General features: G+C 45.3%; 1 protein-coding gene across 5 annotated transcripts in view; it reads right to left on the bottom strand.

Annotated features, from left to right (window-relative positions):
* Positions 1-2,878: 2,878 nt before the first annotated feature.
* LOC125762641 (transcription factor Sp9-like) overlaps positions 2,879-27,102 on the bottom strand; it is a 76,053-nt gene continuing 51,829 nt past the window's right edge. For all 5 annotated transcript variants that reach the window (XM_049425024.1, XM_049424994.1, XM_049424986.1 and 2 more), the window contains 3 exons: positions 7,793-8,139; positions 5,512-6,428; positions 2,879-5,451 (listed from right to left, as the gene is read on the bottom strand). In XM_049425024.1, coding sequence (XP_049280981.1) covers positions 4,679-5,451; positions 5,512-6,428; positions 7,793-8,139 — 2,037 coding nt within the window. In that variant the 3' untranslated portion in view covers positions 2,879-4,678. The remainder of the gene's footprint in view (positions 5,452-5,511; positions 6,429-7,792; positions 8,140-27,102) is intronic.

Genomic DNA, 27,102 nt, shown 5'->3' with positions numbered 1-27,102 from the left:
GTTAAGCACAACAAAATATTTATTTAAACACACATACATCCAATTAGCCAACACTTTGAACTGCCCTGGCAAACCCTGCACAGCACCACTAAAGAGTACACTAATAAAACCTATTTCGCATTATAAATTTTGCTAAATTTCCTAAAAAAAGATAAGGCTATAGCCTTAGAAAATTTTTAAATTTTTTTTAATTTTTCCTAATTTTTTATTCTTTTTTCAATTTAAAACATTATTTGAGTGTAAAGAAACTTATTGCAACAAATTGGCATTAAAATAAATCAATTTCAATTTTTTTGCAAAATTTCTCAAAAAAATGGCAAGGGGTACCCCTTATGAAATTTTCGAGTGGAAAATTTTTTTGAAATTTTTTTCTGATTGTTTATTCTTTTTTTAATTTAAAGCACTATTTAAGTGAAAAGAAACTTATTGCAACAAATTCCCATCAAAATATATAACATTTAAAATTTTTGCTAAATTGCTCAAAAAGGAGGAAAATTTTACATTTTCTCAAACAAGGTAAGGAACTTGGTTCCACGAATAACTTCTGGCACAGACATCTGAGGGCATGGCCGTGCAAGAAGAAAATGTAGCCATTGATGCCATCTATCGACCACAGGTTAAAGATTGACAATCCGTTGGATTCCGACCGAGTTATAGGCAAAAGTTGGTGCAAAAATGAGCGATATGAAATTTTCAAATTTTTGGAATTTTTGTATAAGTTTTAGTTTTTTTATTCTTTTTTTCTAAAAATTTTCTGGAATCGCATTCTCAAACGCAACAATTGCTAAGCGTTTAGTGTCGAGGTAACAAACAAAAGAAAACAAACTTGAAACAACCACGAGCCATCAACTTCAGAGACTCTAAAGCGGCTGATTGATTAATGATTCGGGATCGGTCGTTTGTCCTGGTGTTATAGGCCACAATCCACACCCCTTTTTTTAGTTCTTGCCTTTCATAGCCCACTGTAGGGGGTGGGAATGGGGGTGGGATGCCCCATGTTGCCGGCATCGGTTTTCGACAACATGAAACCAAATTGTTTGGTTAGTTTAGGGAAGATAATACGGTACCGACACGCGCGAAAGACGCACAAGGCTCGAGGTTAAGATGAAGCTAATGAAAAACGGCAAACGACAAAGGGTGGGGAGGGAAGGTATCTATTCGCTCGAAGAGGTTTCTATTATGCTCATTTCGTGTGCGTGTTTTCCCACTAAAAGTCGCCACATACATACGCACGCTTCACTGGCATGAGATGAGTGGAAAGAGTTCTTTTCCTGTGCGCGTTCCGTACCGACCGAGGCGTGCGGAAACAAGCGTCGAACAACAACTGCGTCGATCGGTCCTTTACCGCGGGGAACGGGCGCACACCAAAAACCGGGGAAAAGGAAAGCGGACTGGGAGAAAGATTTTTATCATTCCACGGATTCATTGACGCTAAACCGCAGGCTCCGCACCCAATTTCCACCGAAAACCCGCCGACGAAGGGGACGGTGATTATAATGTTGCCGCATTCACACCACACTGCACTTAATTTATTAGTTTTTGACACGTCGGCCAACACGTCACCACCCGTGGTGCGGATAGTTGCGTTCTCGCATTTTTCGCCCGCGCCCGTGCCGTGGCACCGTACGGAATGTGGCTAACACGTTGCCTTCTTTACCACCGAGACGGGCACACCGAAACCGTAAAGCGATAAAGAGATGCCGCTATGCGGATGAAGTTTATTTTATGGTGACGGGATATGTCAAACACGATGCGCCGAGGACAGGAAGTATGCAGAAAAACAGCGCAACAGTGTTTGATGTTATTGCGGCTAAAGCAACACGCACCGGTTTTTAAGGAAGCCGGCGGGAAAACAATGTAAGGCAAAGCCGCGGCCGCTTTGTTCACCTTTTGCGAGTGTCGTGACAGTTCTAACGTTTGTCACTTAGTTTCGGTGTCAGTAGCACATCTGTCACATCTGCTTATCTCGGTTTATGGGAAGATAATAATGAGCTATGATGATTGTGTGTGTGAGTGTGTCTTCGTACGCGTTACGGGAGTTGGAAGTTTTTGCCCAAAAACCGGTTAAACATTTCCGTATGATCATTCTTCATTGCTTGTCAAACACATACACTGAGTATTCCACTTGAAATAGGACGTCAAAGAGTAAGCATTTGCATAAAATGAAGCTAGCAAATGATAATGAAACAAACTAAACTGCTTTGGAAAAGAAATTCTCATCACCAGGCACAACAGCGTCAGAATAAACGCGCAACACAATGATAGAAAACGCACGAAAAATCCAACAAAAATGTACGTCGCACAATGTTTGATGCCGATTCCGATTCCGATGGAAGGAAGCCGGGGCCCGAACGCCGACGAAACTCGGCACGAAAAAGTAGCCGCACAGCGTTAATCAAAGGCAATTAGGGAAGTAATTGATTATACGTGCGTCTACCAGCAATTAGCTCATCAACTGGCGCAGCCAAGCATTGATTCGTGGGTAAATAATAATGCTCCATACGGTTTATAATGGCCGGTAAGATTGATGAAGTGTACCGTGCGAGCTGATCATGCCTCGCATCAGTAGTACATCTTTATGAAAGCGGATAGGTTTCGTTATTAAAATGGAGATTTACCATTGACAAGTAGATAATACTCACGGCGACGTGCGGCGACTTTTGCAATAGTGGTGGTACGAAAATAAAAAAAAAGATCTTTCGAATAAAACTTTTCATAAGTGATAAATAGTTCCACGGAAACCATTACTTGTCAATAGGTACGTATACTTAACCGGATTGAAGTGTCAAGTAAAGCGCAACCGTATGCGGATTACTAAACACTGCTAAGTGATATTAAGCACCATAGACACGAGTGGAAACAAAAACGCTAAACGAACTGGGTGTGTCATAAGGTGTATATTTACGATCCATCAATAGTTTTGTTTTGCTTGCATGTATTCATTTCGTACGAAAATTGTTTAGTTCATCCTAATTAATTACGAAAAACGGGTGGGAAGGGAGGGGGGTTTGGGGGGGCCGAGAACAAAAAGGGGGAGATACAGGATCAATGGAGGGTAATAATAATAATAATAATGGTAATAAAATAGTTACTACTAATAATAAAAATTATACCAATCTTACCGTCGCAACAAAGTGTGACGAAAGATAGAAATAGTTCGTTCCTATTGTTTTGTTTTGCAATATCCTTCTGTGCTTGAACACATCTATCGATTCACGCCGTTCATTCATCAATAGCGAGATTCTGCTACAAACCATCCACCTAAAAGGGGGCCTGAATGTTCGATAAAGGTGCATAAGTTTTTACATTTTTGTTTGTTTGTTTTGCATGAATGTTTCTTAATTTGTAGAGTGTTTTGTCAAATTTTGTATGTTACATTTTAGGATTCAATTATTCCATACATGTATTTGAATGCCTTTCGCCTAACGAAAGACCGTTTTTTAGCCTTTTTTTGTCAATTTTCGTTGCCCGACGACCTTTCTCCTAAACTTGTTTGCCTAAAGTTGATTTCGCAATTTCTTCATGCTTAGTCTGCCCATGTTCAAAACGTTCGCTCTGCTTCGCTTTCGACACGGTTGCTATATTACCCTATTTTCAGCTTCTCACACATCTCCATCTGAGCCCATATCTGGCCACGCTCGTCCGCCTTGTTGCAGTTTGGTTGGATGTGATACATCCCCGTTTTTTTTTAACAAGACTTACATTAATCAGTGAGATTATAGTTAAATTAGTAACCAATAACTTTCTCCCGTTTTAGTTCACTTTTACACCCAGCACACATGTGGACACGGTTCGTCGCTGTTTTGCAGTTAATGTGATTTTTTTTTTGAATGTTTTTAGCATACAATATATAATATCCCTTCGCCTGCTTAAGTGTTACGTGTACACGCTCAACAGTGTATTCGATACATTGTTCGGTGTTTTATCTCATTCCGGTATGGTCTAGAAACATAACGATTTATCGTAAACCTTGCACTAACATCCAGGATGTTTGTGGTCATACGTGAAATAGTACTCCACGAACTCCACAGCTGTACAGTTACTAAAGCTACCCTGTCAGTGATACCCTTACAGCACACATACACGCGCGCTCTAGCGTGTGCGATGGTATGTCCAAAGTTTGACATATATTTTGGATCATTTAATATTTTTTTTGATTTTGCTTCATCTTACAACTCGAAGAGCCATGACGAGACGAAACGATTGAAGAAAAAGCGAATTATAATTACGAGGATAAAATAACAATTTATATGTACGTGTGTGTTTGTTTGTTTAAGTTAGGTAAACATATTTATGGTTCATATTTTATGTCTTCGCTTTTGTAGACGTCATTTCTTCACCTTCTTTACGCTGCAGTACGCTTCACGTACGCTAGATCAGATGCGTCCAGCCGGCAAGATGTTCTAAGTAGAAGGAAGGAAGAAAAATGCACTATTTCCTACAGACATTAAGCTAGTACTCGATTAGTATACGAAGGTCGAAGTGTATACGCTCGCGTTGACGGATCGAGTATGGATTGGGATCGTCCAGAAGCAACAATACTTGCGATTTTGGACGCGCCTGCAGATGGGCACAGTCACAGTGGTCTGGTCTAGCCTAACGATTAGATCCAATCTGCTGCTCTGACGATGTCGGTACGCTGTCCGAACAGTGCGAGCAGGTCGGCCTGCACCGTGCCTCAGACAATGCCCGGTTTCACATCCATCTGCTGCTGGTTGACGTGCTCCAGGCCCGGGCTGGGCGTGTGCGCGTGGTGCTGCTGCTGCTGATGATGATGGTGATGATGTTGCTGTTGCTGCTGCTGCTGATGATGATGATGTGAGTGATGCGGATGATGCGAATGCGGGTGATGGTGATGCGTGCCGGAGCCTGGCTGCTGCTGATGGTGCTGCTGCTGTTGCTGGGGGTGGGAAAGTCCCGGGGAGCCCATCGAATGGCAGGACGCGCCACCCAGCATGCCGGGCGGACCGCCTCCCATCACGCCATGAGGCGCCGACAGGCCACCGAGCGGACCACCGTGCAGGTGATCTGGCACCGACCCACCTGTCACGCCGCCCTCCTCCGAGTCGCTGCAGTGTGCGTCCATCGGTTGCTGCGCTTGTGAGGTAGTCCCCTTCTTGGTGCCTTCGCTGCCACCACCACCGCCGCTACCTCCGCCGCCGCCCCCACCACCGTTCGTACCGGATGAACTGTTGCCGCTGCTGGCACTAGAGCCGCTGCCACCGCTGGCAGCTCCGTTGCCACTGTTACCATTTGGCCCGGACGAGCTAGTGCCTCCCGCTCCTCCACCGGTACCGCTTCCACCGCCGCCACTTCCAGTTCCAGATCCTGCTCCAGCACTTCCACCTCCACCACCATTGCCGCCGCCACCACCACCACCACCACCGCCACCACCGCCGCCGCTACCGCCCGCACCGCTAGCACCGCCGTTGTGGGTTTTGACGTGTTTGGCTAAATGATCACTTCGCATGAATCGTTTGTTACAGACGGGGCAAGCAAATCGTTTCTCACCTGTGTGCGTGCGCAGATGCCGCTGCAGCTCGTCGGAGCGCGTGAAGCGCTTGCCGCAGAACAGCCAGTTGCAGACGAACGGCCGCTCGCCGGTATGCCACCGGAGGTGCGCCTTCAGGTGGCTCGTCTTCCCGTACACTTTGCCGCAACCGGGTATGTGGCAGCTGTGGATGTTCTTCTTGCGCAGGTGCACGCCGGCGGGCCCGAGCCGCTCGGCCTCCTGACAGTTGGGGCAGTCGCAGGTCGCCCGGCCGGAGTAGCGCCGCTGACTGCGCGGCGACGGTGCCTGCGGGGCGCTCGGTGGCGGTGCCGGCGAACCTCCCGCATGCGGACCCAGCCCGAACCCGCCCACGCCGACGCCGGCGGCCGACTGGCCGACACTCACGCCGACGCCGCCCGGCTGGAGCATGCTCTTATAGCAACTATCCTGCAGCAGATGCTGGCCGGAGCCGAGCAGGTGTGCGGTGTTGGTGAGAGACGCGTGCGTCAGGGTGGAGGCGTAATGCTCGGAACCGCTCACCGAGGCGGCCGCCGCCGACGCGGCATAGTTGGCCATGGTCGCCGCGTGCATACCGGCGGCACTAGTGCCGATGTCGAGCCAACTACCGGCCGCCCCATGCATGTCCCACCAGCCGGTCGGCGTCCCGTGGCCCCCGTTGCCGCCCAGCCCGTTCGCGTCCGGCTTGCCGACCGCGTTGAACGGATGCCAGTCGTACGGGTGGCGACCGTAAACGGACCCGAGCTGGGCAGCGGCAGCGGCGGCCGCAGCCGCCGTTGAGCTTGCCTGCCCCGGTCCGCCACCATCGCCACCTACCTTGCCTGCCGCCGCCGCCCCTAGTGCGTGCTGCAGGGTGTGATGGGCGTTATCCGCACCACACCCACCCGGTGATCCGGATGCACCGGAAAAGTACAGATCACTGGATCGCAAAACACAACCAATGTGTAAAGGGTGGTGAACCATGTTGGAAGGATAGGAGGAAGGGAGGGAAGGGGGGAGGGGGAGATATAACCGATAAGGAGCATGGTATGTAACGGTGACACATGTACATGCGTACGGAAATGCCAAAAAAAAAACATACAACAAAACAAACCATTTTGTACACATTTATAGGGCGGTTCGTCGAGTGGGAGAAAAAGAAAGAAATAGAAAGAGAGAGTGATAAGAAGAACAAGAAAAGAGAAAATGCGAAATAATTTAACATACTTGTGCGTGTGCCAGTGTGTGCGCAGTATAAACAAGCGATCAAACTACTCTATACAGAGAATGTGAACACATTTCATTACAAATTTTCTAGGCGAAACGTACTATTAGTTTGACAGATAACAGTATGCATAAGAGTTACCGTGAATATACTATTGTAAACAAAACAAGATGACAACTGTCAAACCTTCTGTCTAACGTTACTACTAGCTGTCACTAACTCTCTCTCTCTGTGTCTCGTTCGCTCATTAAGATGTAATTTAAATCTACTAATCGACCAGGCCTGTCAAAGGGTTCTATCATACCTTCAACTAGATTCTCTGTATGCATTTTAATATTTGAAACTTGCCTGATTCCAACTTTCCAACTGGGAAGCAAACTTAGCCTGTGAATTAATATTTAGATTGCTTTTCTTAATCAAATCTTCGATTAGCTGCACTACAGACGCACACAAAGCATTGTTCCGACAGCCAACAAGTTTCGTACAGAATCAAACAATTCCTTCCGCATGATACAATCTAGTTTTAATGCATCGCTCGATACTGACTAGTTAGTTTGGCCGGTATCGTCTTAAGATTAAAGGTTTCCAACTTTAAGGTACGATACACTCCAACAGCACTTGATATTTGAAACTTTTGTTTACACATGCACACATAAACACACACTCATTAAAACACTAAAGGCATTGGTACACGATCCTTGAAGTCAAAAAGTTTGCCGTTGAAAATGGAGACAGCTGCAAACTTTACGTCGAAAAGAAGTTTAGCTCGTCGGGCTGAAATCGTCAACCGCAAACATTTTGACATTCGGTTGTAAACTCCCGGAGAGATAGAACTCATAAAATTACTAAACAGCACGATTTGTTTATGCAGAGAAATGACAGTAAGTTTACACCAACATAAAATGATAGAAGATTTTCGGGCGTTTATGAGAAATCCACGCGGTTAAACGAACCGATATCTTTTAGACGTAAAGTTTTCAATAATTTGAGTTTGCGCATAAAGTTTTGCGGGCCATGTACCAGTACCTTAATAAATACTAAGCGGCACCAAAAAGGCTAGATGGGATGCGTTCTCTTACCTGGTCGTGAGATTCGCCATTGGGCTGATTGTGGACGAGCTGCCGGATGACGAGAGTCGCCCGAGCGATGACTGCAGTACAGAATTTCCTCCAAGTCCTCCACCGCCTCCGCCGCCGCCGTTGCCACCGCCACTACTAACACCTGAACCGGAACCGTTACCACCGCCCAGCCCGACCGACTGTGTGTTCGAGGGTGAGTGTGGACCGGACGAGATTGGGCTCTTCTTCCAAGGGTGAAACCCTTTACCGACGGCCGCATCCGCTAGCGGCGGTGGCGACTTGCTGGACAGTTTGTTGCACTGTGCCGCCAGCATTGCTAGCGGTGTTCCCCGCAATCCCGGATGTTCCTGTACAGAGGGCGAGAAAATGGGGTGGCAAAATGAGAACAAAAAGAAAAGAGCAAAGAAACCATTGAAATAAGTGTGAGAAAGGTATGACATTTCGTTGACGTAAAAAATATATTTAGAATCGTAATGTATGACACTTATCCTAGTTTTTCTTCCTATTACCGGCCACGGGAAATATGGTTTTTGTACATTATTTATTTTGCAACGAAGATTTACCCTGCGCGAACTTTCCCGGGCGATCGTCGGGATCACTATTAAGATCGCAAGAAAAGGATATTCAAGTTCTCGTACATGGTTTTTGGATATACATTTTTTTTTCAAGAAATCTTTTTGCTGTTTGCTTGGTTTTGTTTTCGATTTTCAACCAGAGTGACGGGGCACTGGTAAAGGCGGGAGCATCAAGCTTTACCACTGTAACCGTGAGACCCGAAGAGCCGGCGCTGGGCCGTCCATCATAATTCGTCGGCTGATTATAATTCGTTTCCGACGACGGGCTTAATTCACAACTTCCTTGCCCGGAGTCGCGGCGTCAAGGAGCGGGTCTTTGTTTTATATACCAAAAACCCCCAAAAACCTATGGCATGACTGTGCCCGATCTGAACCCATCCGAAAACAGGTGATTTAATGGGCTCCCCGTGATCAGCGGACGGGCGTCTTCCTTGCGCGTACCCACAAAACCTCTGGCCTGTCTGCGTGCCGCGCTGCGTGCTCAAAAAACGTTCGGTCAGCAATGAGATGAGTTTATGGGGATTTCGTGTGGATTTTTTTTTTCGTTCTCTCTCTATCTCTCTCTTATGTTTTTGTTTTGATTTTCCATTCCTGCCCAAAACGTGCCAAGGAAGAATTTTGAGGTTCGTTTGCTTTTGAGGTACTGCTGGGGCGCCTTTGTTTCTTCTCGTGGTCCTTCTCGACGGGCCAGGATTCTGAAGCACTTTGTTTGGTTTTGTGTGTGTGTGTGTATGTGTGTGTTTTTCCTTCTTTGTGTACCGTCTTCGCGGCACTATTAAAGGATCCATGGCAACGCCGGTTAATGCGATGGGGGTCCGCGCATAGTGGCGGGGGTGGCCGGCAGGTATTCGATTTTTATGGTCCAATTTGGTTTATTTGGGTCTCATTTCGTTCGGGATCGTTGAAACGACGGTTCGGACGGAGCCACACTGGGACGAGCAAACTCATTTACAGCTTCCAAAGGTCGTAAAACTAAACGGTCTAACCAAACCGTCGCACCCAATCAGTGGGACCACAATGATGGAAGGTTTTAAAATCATCACCGACATTATAAAGCCAAACGCTGTGTGCGAGAGAAAATTGATCCGAACGCACGAGAAGCTGGAAGATGTGTAGCGGACCGAAGACTCCACAAACATTCATAATAAACACCGTGCCAACGGCAGGGTATGGCGACCCCTTTCCGACTTGGTCCGTGCGTTTGTTTTGGAGACGAGAAATTTATCAAATTTTGACACCATCCCGAAGGAAATTGATGACGAAAAGAAATTGATTTAATTGCTTCCTTTTTTCTTGAGGAAGAAGCTAAGAATATCTACCTTGGAATGTGTTAACCAAGGAACCCTTCACGACCAGACGCGTTTCAGAAATGTTTTTGGGAATATAGCGATACATTGAAACTGTGCTGATCCGTTTTTTTTTTTGGAATGGAAGACTGCAGATCCCATATTGTATCGGGGCACGTTTTGAGTCGTTCAAATGGTCACGTTGGAATTCTTCTTCAAACAGTTACAAACACAAACACACGGTCTACGTACTAGCAAAACCGAACCGGGCCCCATTACACATCAATCGCCGAAGATTACCGGAGGGCCAGGTTGAATGGTGCAAACGCCTTGTTTATCCGCTCCGTACAAGATTCGCCCGCGCCTGCGACGGGATGGGAAAAGGGAAAAGCGAAGGGAGACAAATGGTGATACGACGTGAGCAGAGTTGCTGGGGCAATGGCAACACAACCCGTCAAACCGGTCCAACCCCCGATGCGCCGGTCCCGGCTGCTGCCCATACCATAAAGCGTACTACCTATCGTGCTATCGAGAGACCCCTGTGACGAATGATGAATGTATTTCTAATTGCAAAAATGGTAAATCGCTAGAAGGTGGATGAGAATATTAATATGAGCGATAATTGCATTAGCGGACGCGACGAACGAGTGTGCAACGAGCGAAGGTAAGGTTTCGGAATGGTTTGGTAGATGCGCGGGTTCGAAAGGGATCGAATTGTGCAGAGCGACGACGATTAAAAAACCCTGCCGCCGCACGCCAGGCAAACGATTTGCTAGATTGCAACATGTAGATAAAAGGTATGATATTCAAACGTGAGCAACACACGGTGAGATAAAGGCGGAACAGTGCGCACTAGTCAACTCCCGGTTCTGGGTATGTAGTTAGCCTTGAAGGACAGTGAAGAAGATGTGGGGGAGATCAGGGGAGGGGTGGTGGATGTTTAGCAAAAGAGAGAGAAGAAGGGGGTAAGTTGTTGGGGTAGGTATATGGCCGAAGGGCCGATCTTTCAAAGCACACACACACACACACATACAAGCGTTAAGGGTCGAAGGGTCGCGGAAAGAATGTTAAAGGTTAGCGTCAAGTTGCGTCGCAGTCAATAGAGGGACATTACATCAAGGAATCCTTTTTTTTAAACGAGAGTATCTCCTTGAGTTCCAGTATCGGCATCAGTAATCGTTGGTGACAGTTGTTGTACAACATTTCAAAATGATTCGTCAGACATGTATGCCACCATGCGAAGATACCTAAAATATCCCATGATCTCCTTTTATCAGATCTTTCTAATCTATCTTTCCAATAACTAGGATGTCTTGAACATTGAGGACATTGGAAAAGCATTGATATTAATCGTCTTAACTGCTAAAAGCAATGGACGAAACAATCGTTCCAATAAGTTGTTCCGTTGCGAAGATTCCACCAACTATCCTTAGTACCTTTGGGTATTCTCCAAGAATTTATCATCACAAAAACATCCCTATCATCTTCCCACAATCTGTTTCGCAGCTCTTCATGTGTGCGATTTAGTAAGCCATAATCGTCGCGCTCGTTGAATCTACACAATCGGTCAATTAATTAATTTCGCTCTTCATTAAAACAATACAACTCCCCATAGCGCCATCCACGAGATCTTGGCGTTAGTTTAGCTAGGCATTAGTTTAGTGTTTTTTCCGTCAACTCTTCAACAGCATCACTCCCCATGTCACTTGCTGTTGCATACCGTTTTCATGGATATCACCCTCCCTCTCCCAACCCTCCCCCTTTCCTCGCTTTCGGCATCTGTAGCCTAACGATGTATTGCGCAGGAACATGAACTTAGGCCGGCCCTAATGCAGCGGACAAACCAGCACCGTGCGTGTAACGAGCAACACGTCGAAGCGCAGAAGCTTGTTGGTGCCCATTTTTTTTTCGTTTACAGCTCAGCCGTTAGGGAAACGACGCCAGGAAACATTATCAAAACAACCGATCAATCAATGCGATTAAGCGCGTACCACGGGGCAATACGGGGCCTGGGTTGTGAACCGTGCCGATCGAAAATGGTACCCTGGGCGAGATCGCCGCGCACCGAAGAGGAAGAGGTACAACCTTCAACGGTCCTCGATCGCTCGTTAAACCGTGCAATTTGCTCTTGGAGCCCACACCACCGGTACCGTTTTCTTGCGCACTTGGCGTACGCTTTACTACCGCTCGAACTGGTTTAACCGATCCGGTCCGTAATCTACATCGTTGCCGGTTTTGGAGCGATTGCAAACGTTTTGAGCAACGGTTTTTGCCACCGAAAAACTTGTGCCGATGTCCAGCAAAGCCAGACAGACCTTTTGGTTGTGCTTAAAAGGATATGTGCTTAGTGATCTGATGCAACTACTTAGCTCAGATAGATTTGGGGCAGGGTCCAGAAGCTAAAGCTTCAATAATTGACGTCTTTATCAAACAAAACTAATGTTCTAACTTTTTTTGCTTATCCCAAACCCAAAAGAAAACAAGATCTTGACGTTTGCGTTAGAGTTCACACAAATAGACAACCGAGAGAGGAACTCCTCAATAAACGCCACCAATGTATCGCCCAAAAATGTAACCTTCCCAAAACTGCTTCAAAGAATTGTGCTACAAAATTGGGCTGTTTACGAGGTTTGCGGCAGTGCATATAAACAAGAGTCCGGCCCATTCCACGAACCAACCATCCCTATCCCCCTTGGATGCTCTGCAAAAGCCATCAAGCCGGGGTGCAGATTGACGTGCGGTGGAGCAAAAAAAAAACAATAAAACGAACCCGCCATTATTATTTGCGGCAAGACCGCCAGCAAAAAAACTCCAAAAGCAGCACACATTTCAGCTCTGCTGTCTGTTGGGGGGCCTTTTCTTGATCTTTTAACAATTAATTTCTTTTACTGCGAACGATGCATTAATCACCCGCTGACTGGCGCCGGGGTTCTATGAGGGTTCCCATCCCTTTCGGGCATTTTGTGACTGGGTGTTGCGGCTTTACGTTAGGCGAAAAAGTTGTAGCGAAAGTACGACAACAACACCAAACAAAAAAAATCAACAAAATGTATGAAAATATACGAATCTCTTGTCTTCTTTTTATCGTTTAAAGTTTGCCGCTTTGTTTCACCCCATCGAGAGACCCCATCACACCCGTTGGCTAAGGGAGTGTTTAATTTGTTTATGGTAGTAAAACTTTTGAAGTTCATGTCTGATTTACCCTAATTACCCATAGATATGCTTTTGACCTGGAGTCGTCCGCGTGTGAAGAGCAGATGGAGAGGGTGAAGATAGGGATAACTTTTTTCAAAAACCCTCGATGCTACTCAACTCTAAAAGTTGAGAGTATGTGTCTGGCGCGATAGTGGTTCAAAGAATAGTTTATTTATCTACAGCATCATAAAAAAACTTTACAATTCCTCAAGAAATAGTTTGAAACCTTGGGCACTTTGGACAAACCTTGAAACCTTGGAAACCTTGGAAGATCTTGTACTACTTCATTTGAGTTAGTTGATGGATCACGGATACTGAGAATTTTTTCACTCACTCATATAGCTTTTTCATACGTGAGTTACCGTGTTCGCTTTGAGTGACAATTTTTCAAAACTCAATAACTCGCATAGGTTTCTCATAGTTCAAAGATTTATAGTTCTCTGGAGAAAAAACTGAAAAAAACTCTTGAGAGCGTTTTGCTGAGTATTGAGCGCGCATGAAAAGTGTCTCTACTTCTCATTTCTGAGTTCTTGCAGAAATCAGTTAAGTATCAGCAAATTCCGCCGGGCTTGGCGATCAAAAGATACGGAGTTCCCGAGGTTTAATAAACAAGATACTGAAGAAACCACTAAAATTTACACGTAAATAAGTAGCAATTTCACACGAGACACATTTTTGTTTACCTTTTGGGCGCCCTTGCACTCATCACTCCACCAGTCTTATGCTCCCCTCATACAGCTCGTTCCACATCCGAAACCCCATGTACAAACTTAATTGGAAACCGCACACGGGTAAGTGGATTCAATTTAACGACTTTCGGTGTTGAAAACTTCATTCCCCGGTACCCGGAAAGGTGTGGGAAGATACCCGCTCACTGAAAATTATTTCAATAAAACCACGCTAATTTCAAACACACGTACACGCACTTCCCTGCTGCACACGTGGTTGGAAAATCGATAAGAAATAATCATACCATCTCCATTGGTTCCTTTCCTTCCTTCGTATCTCGCCTAACCATAGCACAACCGAAACTGTCCCTTTTTTTCGGGAGCTGTTGGCGGTGCGCATCTGTTCTTGATGTATTTATTAGCACCAAAAAACCTAAAATTGAACCAATTTGAGGTTTTCTCGCACACACAATGTCTGTGTCAGTAGTTAAGGATCCATTTGCCTACTGGTAGGCTTTTCCCCCATCGACTTTTCCAACCCGCTTCCTCTAACAGGAACCGCCGTTCACCCGAAGTGATCGCTAATGGCTTTTGGCTGTTTTTACGCTGGACGCTTCCCTTCAATGCAACACCCCCGAAAACCCCTTTTTCTTTCTGCGTGTGACGCGCACGGTGAAGAGAGAAAAGGGAGCCGGTGGAGAGGGGGTGGGAGATTGTTTTATTGAGGTGAATCCTGGATTGGAAGTGGAGAATGACTTGCACGTCCTGTACGAATGTGTGTAGCGTGTGTTGATGGAAGGGGGAAAATGGGGGAGGGGGTAGGGAAGGGAGAGTTTTATTTGTTTTAAGGCTTGCGGGTCTTCAGGGGTCTGGAAAAATTGCACGCCTCAACCGTATTCCAGCACATTGGGGGAAAGGTTGCACACCAAACCAAACAGTTGCCTTTCTACTACCCCACCTCCCAACCTCCCACATCACCTACTTATTAAAATGTAGCTCGAGCAGTCCGACCGATAAGAATTAGACGGTCTGATGGATGCGGCTGGCTACCGGTCACCGCGTACGAGGGCGAGGGCGGCATACATTTGAAATGCTTTCGCTCGGCCTTTGTTTAGAAGAGAAGAAGAAGGGTGGGAGGGGAGGGCGGAGGGGAGACCGTTTCTGGTGAAGGGGATCGAAACGATGGGGGCGCCTTTTTCGGCGCTTTCATCAGCGAATCGATTGTCGTTTCACGTTTCGGACACACTTACGCACGCTCTCTATTCTCCGTTTACGACCCCACGAGATCCTGGTTTCACCTTGCTTCTTTGTGGCCTTTCTCGCTATTCCTCACTAGCTCTAGCATCATCTCTCCGACCTTTACCCATTCACCCCCTATCTCCTCCACCCTCTTCTTTATCCATTCTCGCTCAGCCGCACTATTCACCCGCACACTATTACTTAAACCCATATTAACGATGCTCTATAATTATGTTGTCTTGAGGGTTTCAAATTTATGTATTCTTTCGCCGCTCGGTCAACTCCCCCACATCCTCACTTCCTTTACTTCACTCTCTTGCTCTCTCTCCCTCTCTCCGCTTTTCGCTCTCTTTCACACACTTTGTTGGTACATTAAATTTTGCCAGTTCTTTCTTTTCGGTGTTGCTGTTGTTGGTACTGTTGTTTGCTAAGTTCTTTTGGCGCTGGCGCTCCGGGATTTCTTACGATCTCAGTCCCTAGCCCTTCCCGGTGTAAACCCCGGGTGAAAGGAAGAACATCGAGGAAGACAAAAAAAAAAGCTCCAAACTCGATCGATTGACTTGTATTTCATTCGCGTTTGCATTAGCGTGCCTACCCTCCGCCTCCCCATCCTTCCCTCCTATCGCACACACCCATTAGATCGATGGATCGATGGTGTACAGATATGTATACGCGCTGCAAAAGGGACGCTATACGCGGCTTCGTTATTATGCCTCCCCGTACCTTCACCGGGTTCGATCGATTAGCATTTGCATGAGCCGAACAAGCATGAAGTTGAGTGTTGGCTGTTCGCTTTGCTTTATAGGTTTTTTTTGCTCAAAATTTGACTGTATTTTTTTTTGTGGTTTTGTTTCGGCAAGCCTTCTATCGCTAGCATTTGATTGCTTAACACGCGAGAAAACTGAATGGTAAAGTAGGGAAGAGGAACTGCATACGATTAATTGACCACCATAGAGAACTCACTCAGCATGTTTCGGAAACTGATGACTTATTCGAATGTGTCTCATTATTGTAGACCAAAGCGTCACAGCAAATAAAGTTGATGCTACAGTCTAGTTTGTGTTGATATTTGAAGAATGGTTTGAAATGTGAGATCTGATGCTTTAGTTATTGCAGTGCTCTCCAGATATTCGTCACGTGTTTCTGTAGAGTTTGGAGTCATTTTTGGACGATCTTTTGCAGCATTACTTTTGTTGAGGTCCCCAAGAGTTTTTGGAGAATGTTCTCCAGCATTAGTGCCCTAGTTCTAGTTATTTGAGTACTCTACAGATATTCGTCATGTGTCTCTGTTCAGCTTCGAGACTTTTTTGGATGATCTTTTGCAGCATTACTTTTGTTGAGGTCCCCAAGACTGTGAGTTTTTGGAGAATGGTTTGACGAATTAATTCTGTAGTTCTAGTTATTGGAGTGCTCTCCAGGTATTCGTCATGTGTCTCTGTTGAGTGTCCAGACTTTTATGGACGATCTTTTGAAGTATTACTTTTGTTGAGGTCCTCAAGAATGTGATTTTTTGGAGAATGTTTTGAAGAATTAATTCTGTAGTTCGAGTTATTGGAGTATTTTACAGATATTCGTCTTGTGTCTCTGTTGAGTATCGAGACATTTATGGACGATCTTTATCTAATCTCAATATAGCATGAGTAATCTCAAAATAGTACTGATGTATTTCTGTTCAGTGGAGAAACAGTTTATGCACGACTTTGTTTATCGCTATGGTTGTGGTACTAAGCATCCTAAAACTTGTGCGCCATTCAAACCAAACCTGTTCAGTAAAAAAAAAGGTTGATGAACACGATAATCACTTCTATTTTATCACTGATGCCCGATTCGTGACTTAGACATTTACCGCGCCTTGAAATCCTGCTTTGGAGCAGTTTAATGGTTTTGTTATCTCGCTGGAAGGGAAACGTATTCATACCCGTACTAAATGCTTCTTCGTGAGCTAATCAAGTAGCACTCGATTGTTGTCTGTCCTGTACCAGTTTACACTAGGTTGATTAATCACTTCCTTGGTAAAAATAACAAGACCATCACAATGTATCGGTGTGCATGAAATAAATTCTATTCCATTACTTCTGCTAATAGGCAATATTTCCCTTTTTTCACAAAAAAGAGGTCTCATCCTTCATCGGACACAGTGAGACAGATGAGCGAAGATGTGATTGTAGCAAAATTACCATTTGACAGACGTCCCCCAGTGCCGAGTGTGTCGCTGGTGATCTGAGGTCCAGGCAAACGGATCATTAGCCACTAACACTGGAAGCGGTTTTTTGAGCCCTGCTCGCCGGCTATAGCAATTTTCCTCCCGGTGCCGGTGCAAAGCCATCGGAAACGCAAAATAAATAGCCACCAATGGTTGGTTGGTTTGCGTGTGTAATGAAGCCCTGTTCGGAAATAGTGCCCCCGGCAATGCTACAATCATTCGGGACCCAAACCCATCGAAACAATGTTTCTGGCCGAGATTCTGCAACAAAGTTGAGCGCGTTCGAGAACGGAATGAATGCATCATCATCGAACGGATCGAACTTTGCTGGATGGCAAACGGGCCCGGTAGTAGCTTGCCATTTGCTAGCGATGCGTGAATCGGTTGGAAGCTGCCCGCTCGGTTGACGGATGTTCTTGTATACTGCACGCCACACGCCACTCGGCCGCTACGGCGATGCAACCGGTCGAAGGTGGTGCGTGTCATGCGTTTCTTTTTTTGTGCGTGAGGTCGCACCCTTGCTGGGGAGAGAGGGGAAGGGAGAATAGGGGTACGGGTGTGAATGGTAGGGAGGTAGGAAGTGCAAAAGAAAACTCAATCATTACAGTCCCGTAGAGTCCCGGAGGTGCGCGCCAAGACAAACGAGCCAACCTCCGTACGTTCCGTTGCGTGGCGTGTCCAATATCCTGGTCACGGCACCACACAAACAGTCAAAGCAGGCGATCCGTAACCGTCAAGCTGATAAGCGTGCGGTTTTGGCCTTGCGTCTGTGTGTGTTTTTTTTAGTCTTTCTTTCTTTCCACCAGACGGTACAGCTTTCTTACATTTTAAAGAAACCAGAGCTCATTACCAGCGTGCCCGTTGTCGGGCAGGTTGTGTGCCCTGTTTGTGTACGAAACAATGTAGTGTTTCCGATCCTTGCCATGGACTGGTACTGTGGCGATCGCACCAAAAACCGTTTGCTAGCGGTTGGGATCGCGTGTTTCGAAAGACGATAATAGCTTGAAATCTGTTCGCTTCCCTACCCACAACGAACGGTCCATTTATTTACCTTCCAAACGATTTTTCCCATGGCCATTGGCCGGGGTTGGAAAAATCTTCTCTTTGTCGATCGAGTTGTCACTAATGACATTTGGCTTCCAGGAATCCAGGGTACTCATAATTGATTCCCGATTGCCAACAACACGGATGCAACACGGTGGAGAAGAAGGGCGGGGGAGGTCTGACGTATGTACGGAAGGAGAGGAGAGGAGTTGGACAATTAAGAGCTTACCGGGTTGAAGGTTGTACACATGTACAGCTTCCAGTCAGGCTTTTGCGGCCATTTTGGGCCCGGGGGTAGGAAGAGTCGGCGCTGGTGGTCAATCAAACTACCAATGCTATAGAATTAAGTAGTAGAATTAATTTCATCCCGCATTTGTCTATCGTTTGTTTTCTTTTTCTCTTTCTTTGTCGAGCACTCGAGTTCGCAGTATAACCGCACCAAATAAAAACAGTGATAATCATAATAATGAAACTGTAAGAAAGGAAACATGGACAAAAACGTGATGGGATCCGAGTGAGGGACAAAAACTGTGGGGGGGGGGGGGGGGGGGTGAAGAACGCACGCTATAAATAACACGTTTTTCACATCGCCACCACATTACCGCTAATGATTCACGCGATGCTTGACATTTAGCCGGCGCACAGTTGGTTGTCGCAGCTTCTGGTGTCGCAAACATCGATTGTTGCGGCTTTTCCACTTGCTTTTTCCCCTTCCCCCGCCGGAAAGTTGCCTGACAACGGGCAATAACGAAGAAAAAAAAAAGAATCCCACCACACGGTTGGCGGTCCCCGTTCACACTTGTATGAAGGGTTTTTGAAGAGTTTGAACCGATGGTACCGATGGAAACTGAAACCAATCTGTAACACACGTTCACCCGGTACACAAATAAGGAAATAGAGAGACACACGGTGGCAGCATCCTCGAGAGGGACAAGCAGTATAGTAACAAAAAAAAACCCCGACCAAAAAAAGATCAACGGTTTGCTCGTAAAAATCTCCAACAGTGGCACCGGGCGCCCAGCAGGATCAAAACGGATGCACTGACACTTTGCACACCACGCTGCGCACCACGCAGCGTTTTCCCGGGGTGGGGTCGGGGCGCCAAAGTGATCCAGCTGTGCCTCGGAACAAGCCTGGGACATCCTGCTGGGAGTCATTTGTTGAGCTCGATTTTTTTTTCGTTTTGATTTTCGTTTGTAACGCGTGCACAAAGTGCAGTTTTGGCAACAGTTGTGTTTTCGAGATCGAGATCCAGGGACCGTGTGCCCTATATAAAGCGGGAGAAAACAAACACACAGTTAGGTGGTGGTGTCGTGCGCTAATCAACACAGAATAATCAAATCAATAGCACACCGCGACACCTAACAGTTTGGATCCGTACACAGTTCATGCTGGGAAAGCCACCAACAACCAAAAAAAACAGGGAAAATTGGTTTGTTGCGCTTTCGCGTGCCAGTATATGAGCTGTTGTGATTTCATCAATCCCTTCGAGCATGATGATCCGAAAGAAAAACAACAAAAAATCCACTCCCTCGATGAGTCAAAAAGGCAACAAAAAAACTGAGCATAAAATTTCAATTGCTTTTCTTTTGTTTTTTATTACTTTAGTGTTATTTTTGTCTTTTTTATTTCGTTGCTTTTTCTATTCCTCTTTAGTTTTCTGGCGTTATTTTCCCCACCCGACTCTATATTGCGGGGCCCAGTGCCGTTTCGAAACATTTCCACACACTTTAGCCGATTCGATGCGTCATGGCCTTGCTCGTTTTGCCCGGTTTTCGATACGTGTCGAATTTTTGTTTTGTTACGGTAAATATCTGCATATTGCTGCAAAACGACAACACCCCTGCACTGGCCGCCGGCGGGTTGGTATGGGTTTTTTTTTGCTTTTTTTTCATTTGTGTTGTTGTGTTGCTTCAATCTGCAGCAGCATGCAAACATGCAAAAAATTGAGGATTTTTTTATTTTTGCTTTTTTTTTGGAAGACGAAGAGAGAAAATGGTTTGGAGCATAAATTATGCGGCCGCGCGCAGACAGATCGCGCGCGATGGAATGTCGAACGTTTGACGAGAACGTTGCTTTTGGTGCAATGGTGCATTATGGTGCACCGGATGGTTTTTTCTTTTCTTTTTTTTTTTTTGTTGCGATTCCAGCACGTCGGGGTACATCGTCGATCGTGCCCGGTTCGATAAGTGTTGGAGTGGAGGATTTTATTTTATTTTTTATTATTTTTGCTCTCTTGTGAAACCTTTTCACTTTGGGCTAAGGAAAATGTTTGTCTTGTGGCTGGGACTGTTTTTCGGTCGCATTTCCCTTTTGCAAAACGCATGAAGCTAGATAAGCATCGGATTATAAAAACGCGCATAAATAAGAAAGAGTATGAAGGGAAGTAAAAAGAAGAAGAGGAAGAAGGAGGGTGGAAAGGGAGGGATTGATGTAAAGAGATAATAAATCAGTGCCCGTGTGAGCCGTCGATTTGTGACCGTATCCGTATGTACCGTGATCTTGTCCAAGATTATGTTTATATATGCCGAGGCTGCCAGTGCGCGAGCCACCCTTGCGGGCCCGTTTTGGAGACAAAGCGAAGTAACGCCTTGATAGGATGGCCTTGGCCAGAATAAAAAAAAAACAGCACACACACACACAGAAACAAAACCCACGACTACTAGCACACACAAAATGAAGTCCAACACTCTCTTGCATCGCGGAAAATTTGCAACACCAAACCCACAAACCCACCGTTCGGGACGCTTTACGAAGCACCAAAAGCACCGGAGCACCATGTGGGGTAGTAGGTGGATCGGGTGGGGGTGGAAAGGGCAACCACACAAGGTAAATGTGAATGGTGCAGCATGCACTCGCGGGCACCTATCGCGATAGCTTGCCCAGCCCCGGATGCACGGATGGGATTAATAATAAATCGTGAATAATTTATAATTAATGGCTGCCGCACCGGTTTTCCGAGCGGTTTTTCTTTCGGTTTTTATATATAAATGTGTGTTGTTTTTTTTGTTGTTATATCGCGTTTGTTTCTTTTTGTTTTTGTCCTTTTTTTCTGGTCTTATTATTTTGGTTTCGGTACTCGCCTAGAGCGTGGACAGCGTGTGATACGTGATTTGAATTTTATTCAAATTGATTGTACCTCCGGCCTCGCTAAACTAGTAAGAACGGTGGACAGTGGATAGGGTGGGAAAGGAAAGGAGAGTGGTGCGCTTATGTTGTAGAGTGAATAAAAAAAGGGCAAACCCACAACACCTCACACGACGCGGCAAAGCTGCAAATGTTGAATGGGTTCGCCTTTTACTATGAAAAAGTGTGGTTAGAAATGGGGGGGCAGAAGAGGCGAAAGAAGTGTGACATTTGTGGAATGAAAGTAGTAAGTGTATGCGTAAAAAGCGTTAAGCGTTAAGCAAATGTCACGCAAATGTCACTGAAAAGAAACACTCCAAAACTGAACTGTCACACTTTGACAGGTGTCAGGTGTTAGATGTAAACAAAAACAGAAACCATTGTTAAACATCAATATAGTAATCTAAGTGTAAGTAACGGATTTTAGTAAATTATTACTACATCCACACTTCAACTGTCAAACTGAAATGTCAACAGTACTTAGCCATCATAATCGCTTCGTGTACCTATCAACGCAGCGGTTAAAGTTTTTCATGCTTCAAACACAAAATGTCCTGCAAACCTTTTTTGATGCCGACTATTTCCTTTCCTTCCCTTCTAGCTTGTCCCGCACCACGCTACACACTCCGATCTACCAGGACCTTGCGTGGCGTCGGCTTTGCAAAAAGGCGATACCAACCGTACATTCCATTAATCATAGCCATTAGCAGGTTTAGGCAGGGTGCGCCAAGGGTTTGTCTAGTTTGGGTGTAAAATTTCCCAAAAAATTTCACGTACACTTCAAACAGATGCCCGGCTTCGCTTGCCCATTTTCTTACGCTCGAGACGGTTTCGGACCGGTACTAGACCTAAGCGAAACGAGGCGCATCATAATTAGCCGTGAAATTGGTAAAATCCACACTGTGTGCGTCCGTAACCATTCCGCGGCACTAGAATGTAGCGTGCGTGCGTACGTTGTCTACGTTCTTCTTGCCGTATCTTTTGGAGTTTAAATTTTCCACCCGATTTCACGCATTCTCCAACGGTGTGGCCAAGGGTGATGATTCGGGGTTTTATTATTATTATTTCTTTTTCCTTTCACTGCCGTTTGTGAAGATTCTCAATTTCCCTCATTTGTCTAGGTGGTCGGACACCCTTTTTTTTTGCGCACCGAATGCTTTGCGTACCCCTCTCAAGTAGGCGAAACGAATTCGGGAAGAATTGCGATCGGTTTCAATTTGTGGCGGACTGGTAGAAGTTCATTGTTCGTAAACCTTGGGTACCGGGTAAACGCGTCACGTCAAATCGATTAATACACAATAAATCACTGGCCATAGTTTAGAACGGTTTTGAGCGGGGTTTTAACCCTCTGTTTTATGCCTCTGTGCGATTGTTTGTTGAGCAGGAACCCTATGGGAAGACTAACAGCTGAGTTTACTGTAACCATGCTGGAGAAGGATCCCATAATGGTGTCTGAGATACGCAGTGAGATACGTTAACTGGGTTACTAGGGAGAATGGAGCTTCACTCTACGTCACCTTTACGGAACATCTCCCGTTTTTTTTTCGCCAAACGGATCAGGTGTGGATGCACTGGGTACGTCCAACGAAACTGACCGTTTGGTAGCTCTTATTATACGGTTGGCGTCAGCAGTGCCAGACCTTGGAAAGACCGAGAACCCACGGCGAAACATTCGCTCCAGCACTGAAACACACATCTTCGGTTCGTTGGTGTACCAACGTCATCCAGAAACATTCTAGAAACACCAGGTCATTGGCAATCATTTCAAATTCAAATCGCATGCAGCCCTCTGATCGAAGACGTTATTATCCTTTCTATGGTGATTTCATTTGATTTCTATAAACTCATATTTCCCGCACAAAACTTGCGTTTTCGCTCGTCGTGTATCTTGCACCGCATGCGTGGTATGTTTGACAACCTTAAGCGTGGTCGGGGGGAGGAGTGGGCGGGAGGAGGCGGCAGTCGTCGAAAGTCAATCGTCCAAATCGATGCAGCTGATTAGGTGCTGATCGTACTCCCGCCCCACTTATGTCCGGCCCTAAGGTTTCGGAACGGTGGCAGGATAGGGGTTGTTTGTTTGCCGAAGAAGCAATTGCTGTCCGTCGCATGTTGATTACCGGCAGCTGTCCCTGAGGAACGTATGCATTATGGATACACCGATACTTGTTCCGCGCAGCACAAAACCAAAACCCCCCCCGGCTGCTAGGTCAACCCCGCTGAACCGGGGAGCGTTGGAATTGGAAATGGAGTGTACCCGTTTTTAAAAATTTTATTCTGATTTCAAATGCCCATGGTGACCCCCATGGGTTCGGGGCGGACTCTTCAGGTGTACTCTCGACCATCCGTTTCTCGGTAAACGTGAGCCGTGCTATGTACGCGAGAGACGTACGAGAATGTTCCAGAGAATTCATTCCCGGTGTGAATTGTGTAACCATGTGTAGCCGGGACCGCGAATGTTGCTACCGAAATTTACAAATCCAATCTGTTTGGTAATCTATTTTAAGACGGTAAAATTTCATTGACCAGAATGAAGAAAATTTGGACGATGGCTAGAATTTAGGATCTCTGGAGAATCTTTTTTTTTCAAAAGCTTTCGGGCAATAGAAACTTTCGTCTAAAAAGAGAATTACCCGCGAAGTTACTGAAGAGACCTTCAGCTATTCGGCTTCTATAAGTGGAGATATGCCTTAAGATCGACATCCCAACTCTAACCTCCTCAAAATCTCATGAGGTGACTTTTAATTACAGTACAATTGAGAAGTTGTTTAGTTGTAAATCTTCATGATCTAAATTTGTCGCGCGGGTGCTCAGTAAATTCTTCTGTCAGGACACAACGGCAAATACACTTCTTCCACACCAAATAACAATCAATCAACGCGAGCCGCGTGTCGATGATCCGCGGGTTTCAATTTGTCAATGGAACATATGCAAAACATTCCATTCCAGAGCATGCTCCGTAAAAAGCACAACACTCGAAGACATCAATACCGTTCGCCCGGCCAAAGATGCTGGAACCAAGGAGAATGCAAAGCAACCACAAAAAATCAGTCAAAATCAAATATACACCGTCGGCTCGCGCACGCAAAAATTCACAATCGGGCGCGCCCGTTTAAATAGCTTTTTTTTGGGGGGGTAGCATCTCTTATACGTTCTGCCCATCCGTATCACCCTTTTCAAGATTGCGACGTTCTGTCTGATTATTTTGCTGAAACGGCTAATGCTCAGCACAAACCCGCTCGTACGTCTAGGATGTGACAAATCAGTGAACACGAGCAAAAAAAACGGCACCGCCGGGCGCACACAGCGTGCGGGCATATTTTTAGCGACATTTAGCATTCCCAAGCAACCGAACAAGCAGAGAACGAGGAGGAAAATCAAAGTGAGCAATATGCTTGCGAGGATTGAATAAATTCAATACTTCGTGCGGTGAGATGAGATATGGTTCTTGGTGGTTTGGGTTTTTCTTGTTGCCGGTATGTCACAGAGTTACTGCTGATTTATTCCATTCCAGCATTGTAGGAAGCCTCGGAAGGAAGGAAAAAATAAGTGAGTCTCCTCGTAGCGTTTTCCTTTTTTTATAAAGATGGATTCTCAACTGGATGAAGATATAAAAGTTTTATTCGAGATGTAAAAAATAATAAAAAGATATATAAAAGATAAAGATATATAAAAAAAGATATATAAAAGAGATATAGTGTAAGTTCATATCAATCACCTTGCAGTGTACTACGCCCTTAACTTTCCAACTCTTTTGTTCAAGTAAAGTAGTAAGCTTGTGTTCAAAATGTTACAGGTTTATCCATACAATACCTGTACGGATCATAACTATGCACTTTTACACACTTCTTCACCTCTATTTTGTACTTGGAAACACTTTTCTATGGATTGTACCGTATTTGCTCTAAATAAACGCACTCATTCCCAGTGTTGCCTTTGGTTGCTATTTTGTCAGCTCATTTTCACCTTTTTTTTCCTCTTCAGCTTTTCATCCCTACAAATGTTACAAATGTTGACTCCCAGGTTGTCCCAACCACTTCACTGCTGCGAAATAAAGCTGAGCTAAATAGATTAGCCGTGCCGGTTTGCCGTGCGTTCCTGGGAACGTTCCTTGGGCTATTCGTGGGGTATTCGTTGCTCTCTTCGCTATTTAGGATTTGCACATTTCGGTTCGTCGCACAGAGCGACGAATGAAAAATAAGACAACATTGCTGCATGTCCTGCTGCGCAGAACGTCAGCGGGTGATCGTGCACGGTTCGAACTGTACTCGAAATGCTTTCCTTACGCACACGCGGCAAATAGCCAGCCTCCATGGGTAAGGGAAAGCCAACCAACAAAACAATAACATCATACATACACACACACACCGGAAAAAAAGGAATAGAAAAAGTAACATTCAGCTAATCTCGTCAATCCTGAAAAATCCTCTCTCCCGTTGGCTTTTTGTCCATTCTTCACTAAGGCTAGAAAATGAACAAAAAAGGTAATTCTTCTATAACCTTTCCTCGACAAAACCCAAAACCAAACACATAACTGAAGTAAAAGGAAAAAAGAAACAAAACAAAAAAAGGAAGCAACACGTTATGAACGCAAACGGGTCAAGAGGATTTACCGAAGGATAAAACCGATAAGCCGCTAAAGAAGCGGGATCCCGCTTTTAACGCTGATGAAGTGGAAACATGGATGGAGAAAATATAGATCAAAAACTCCACGCCACACCGTAATTGTGTGAACGATGACAATTTGCTTGCTTTGTTCCACGATCTGGTGCTGTGCTTTCCCCTTAGTTGCGCCTGTTCCATCGGTAATTATTTCAATTACTGCTGGCAGAGCGGTAACCACAGCAACACGAGAATAAGGTGCGTTCTACATTTTTGTTATTTTTGTGCAGGCTTGAGCATGATGGAGGAGAATTTTTTGGTAAGAAGCCTTTTCTCGTGTTTGACCTTGTTCTTGGTCTTATTCTTGCGCTTGTTCTTACTATTTTATAGTTTGCGAGTTCAACTGGTAAGGTCTGGAGGATTTCTGGTTTCTGTTCAAATTGTGCTAGAATCTACTGAGATAGATGTAAAATTCTTCGCAAGATTTCTCAACTTACTGATCATTTACAGCTTTGCAAATTTGAAGAAGATCCAGAAAGTTTGAAGAATTCCTGATGTATCTTAAAACATTTTAGTTCAGTTAGAGCATCTTCTAGACATCCCTCGGACTTTGACTGTTGAAGTTGAAAACCCTGTCCGGATCATCTTGCTGGAGATCTTCAATTCACAAATGTAAGTTTAGAACAGAATTAACATGCTTTTGAGTAAGAACCAGAAATTGCGAAGAATTCTGGATGTATCTCGGCGAATACCCTTTTTATTCCAAAAGACTCTAGATATGATTTTAACTCTACCAGATTAAAATCTTCAACATGATATCAACGGCTTTAAACCGAACCGTATTAGAGCTTCCAGTAGTCACTTCAGGTGACAAAGAAATCATTTCTACCAGAAAGCAACGAAATAGTTTGTTGTATTAGATTACGATTCGCTCCGGCATCCTCGTTATCGTTTACAACCTCATTTACAGGTTCATGATCGTGTCGATGCGATAGTGTCATCGTGGGATGACAGCTAATACAGTTAATGTGTTTGCCCAAAAAAAAGGAAACCATAGTCTCGTGTGCGTCACCTCGCGAGTGTGAAGCGAAACCGCGTCGGCTGGCGCGTTTGTGTTGCGCCTTATCCAACCATCCGATCGGCCCGATCCGGCCTGTACCCAGGTCGGCTAATGATGGTTTGATATATTTTTAAACGCAACAGACTTATAGACACACAGACACGCACGCAAAGATAAAGCAGTAAGAAGTAGCGCGACCAGGGCCTAGAACAAACGCGCGGGGTTTTCACTAACGCTGACGACCTTGTCCGCGGTTGTGACCGGCTTATCGGACCGGGCCTATCTGTTAGGGAAGTTGTCGACAAGCAAGCGATG

The sequence above is a fragment of the Anopheles funestus genome, chromosome X, assembly GCF_943734845.2.
Source record: "Anopheles funestus chromosome X, idAnoFuneDA-416_04, whole genome shotgun sequence".
NCBI classification, from domain to species: domain Eukaryota; kingdom Metazoa; phylum Arthropoda; class Insecta; order Diptera; family Culicidae; genus Anopheles; species Anopheles funestus.
The sequence above is the reverse complement of the archived record's forward strand: the minus strand, read 5'-3'. Positions and strand labels throughout refer to the sequence as shown.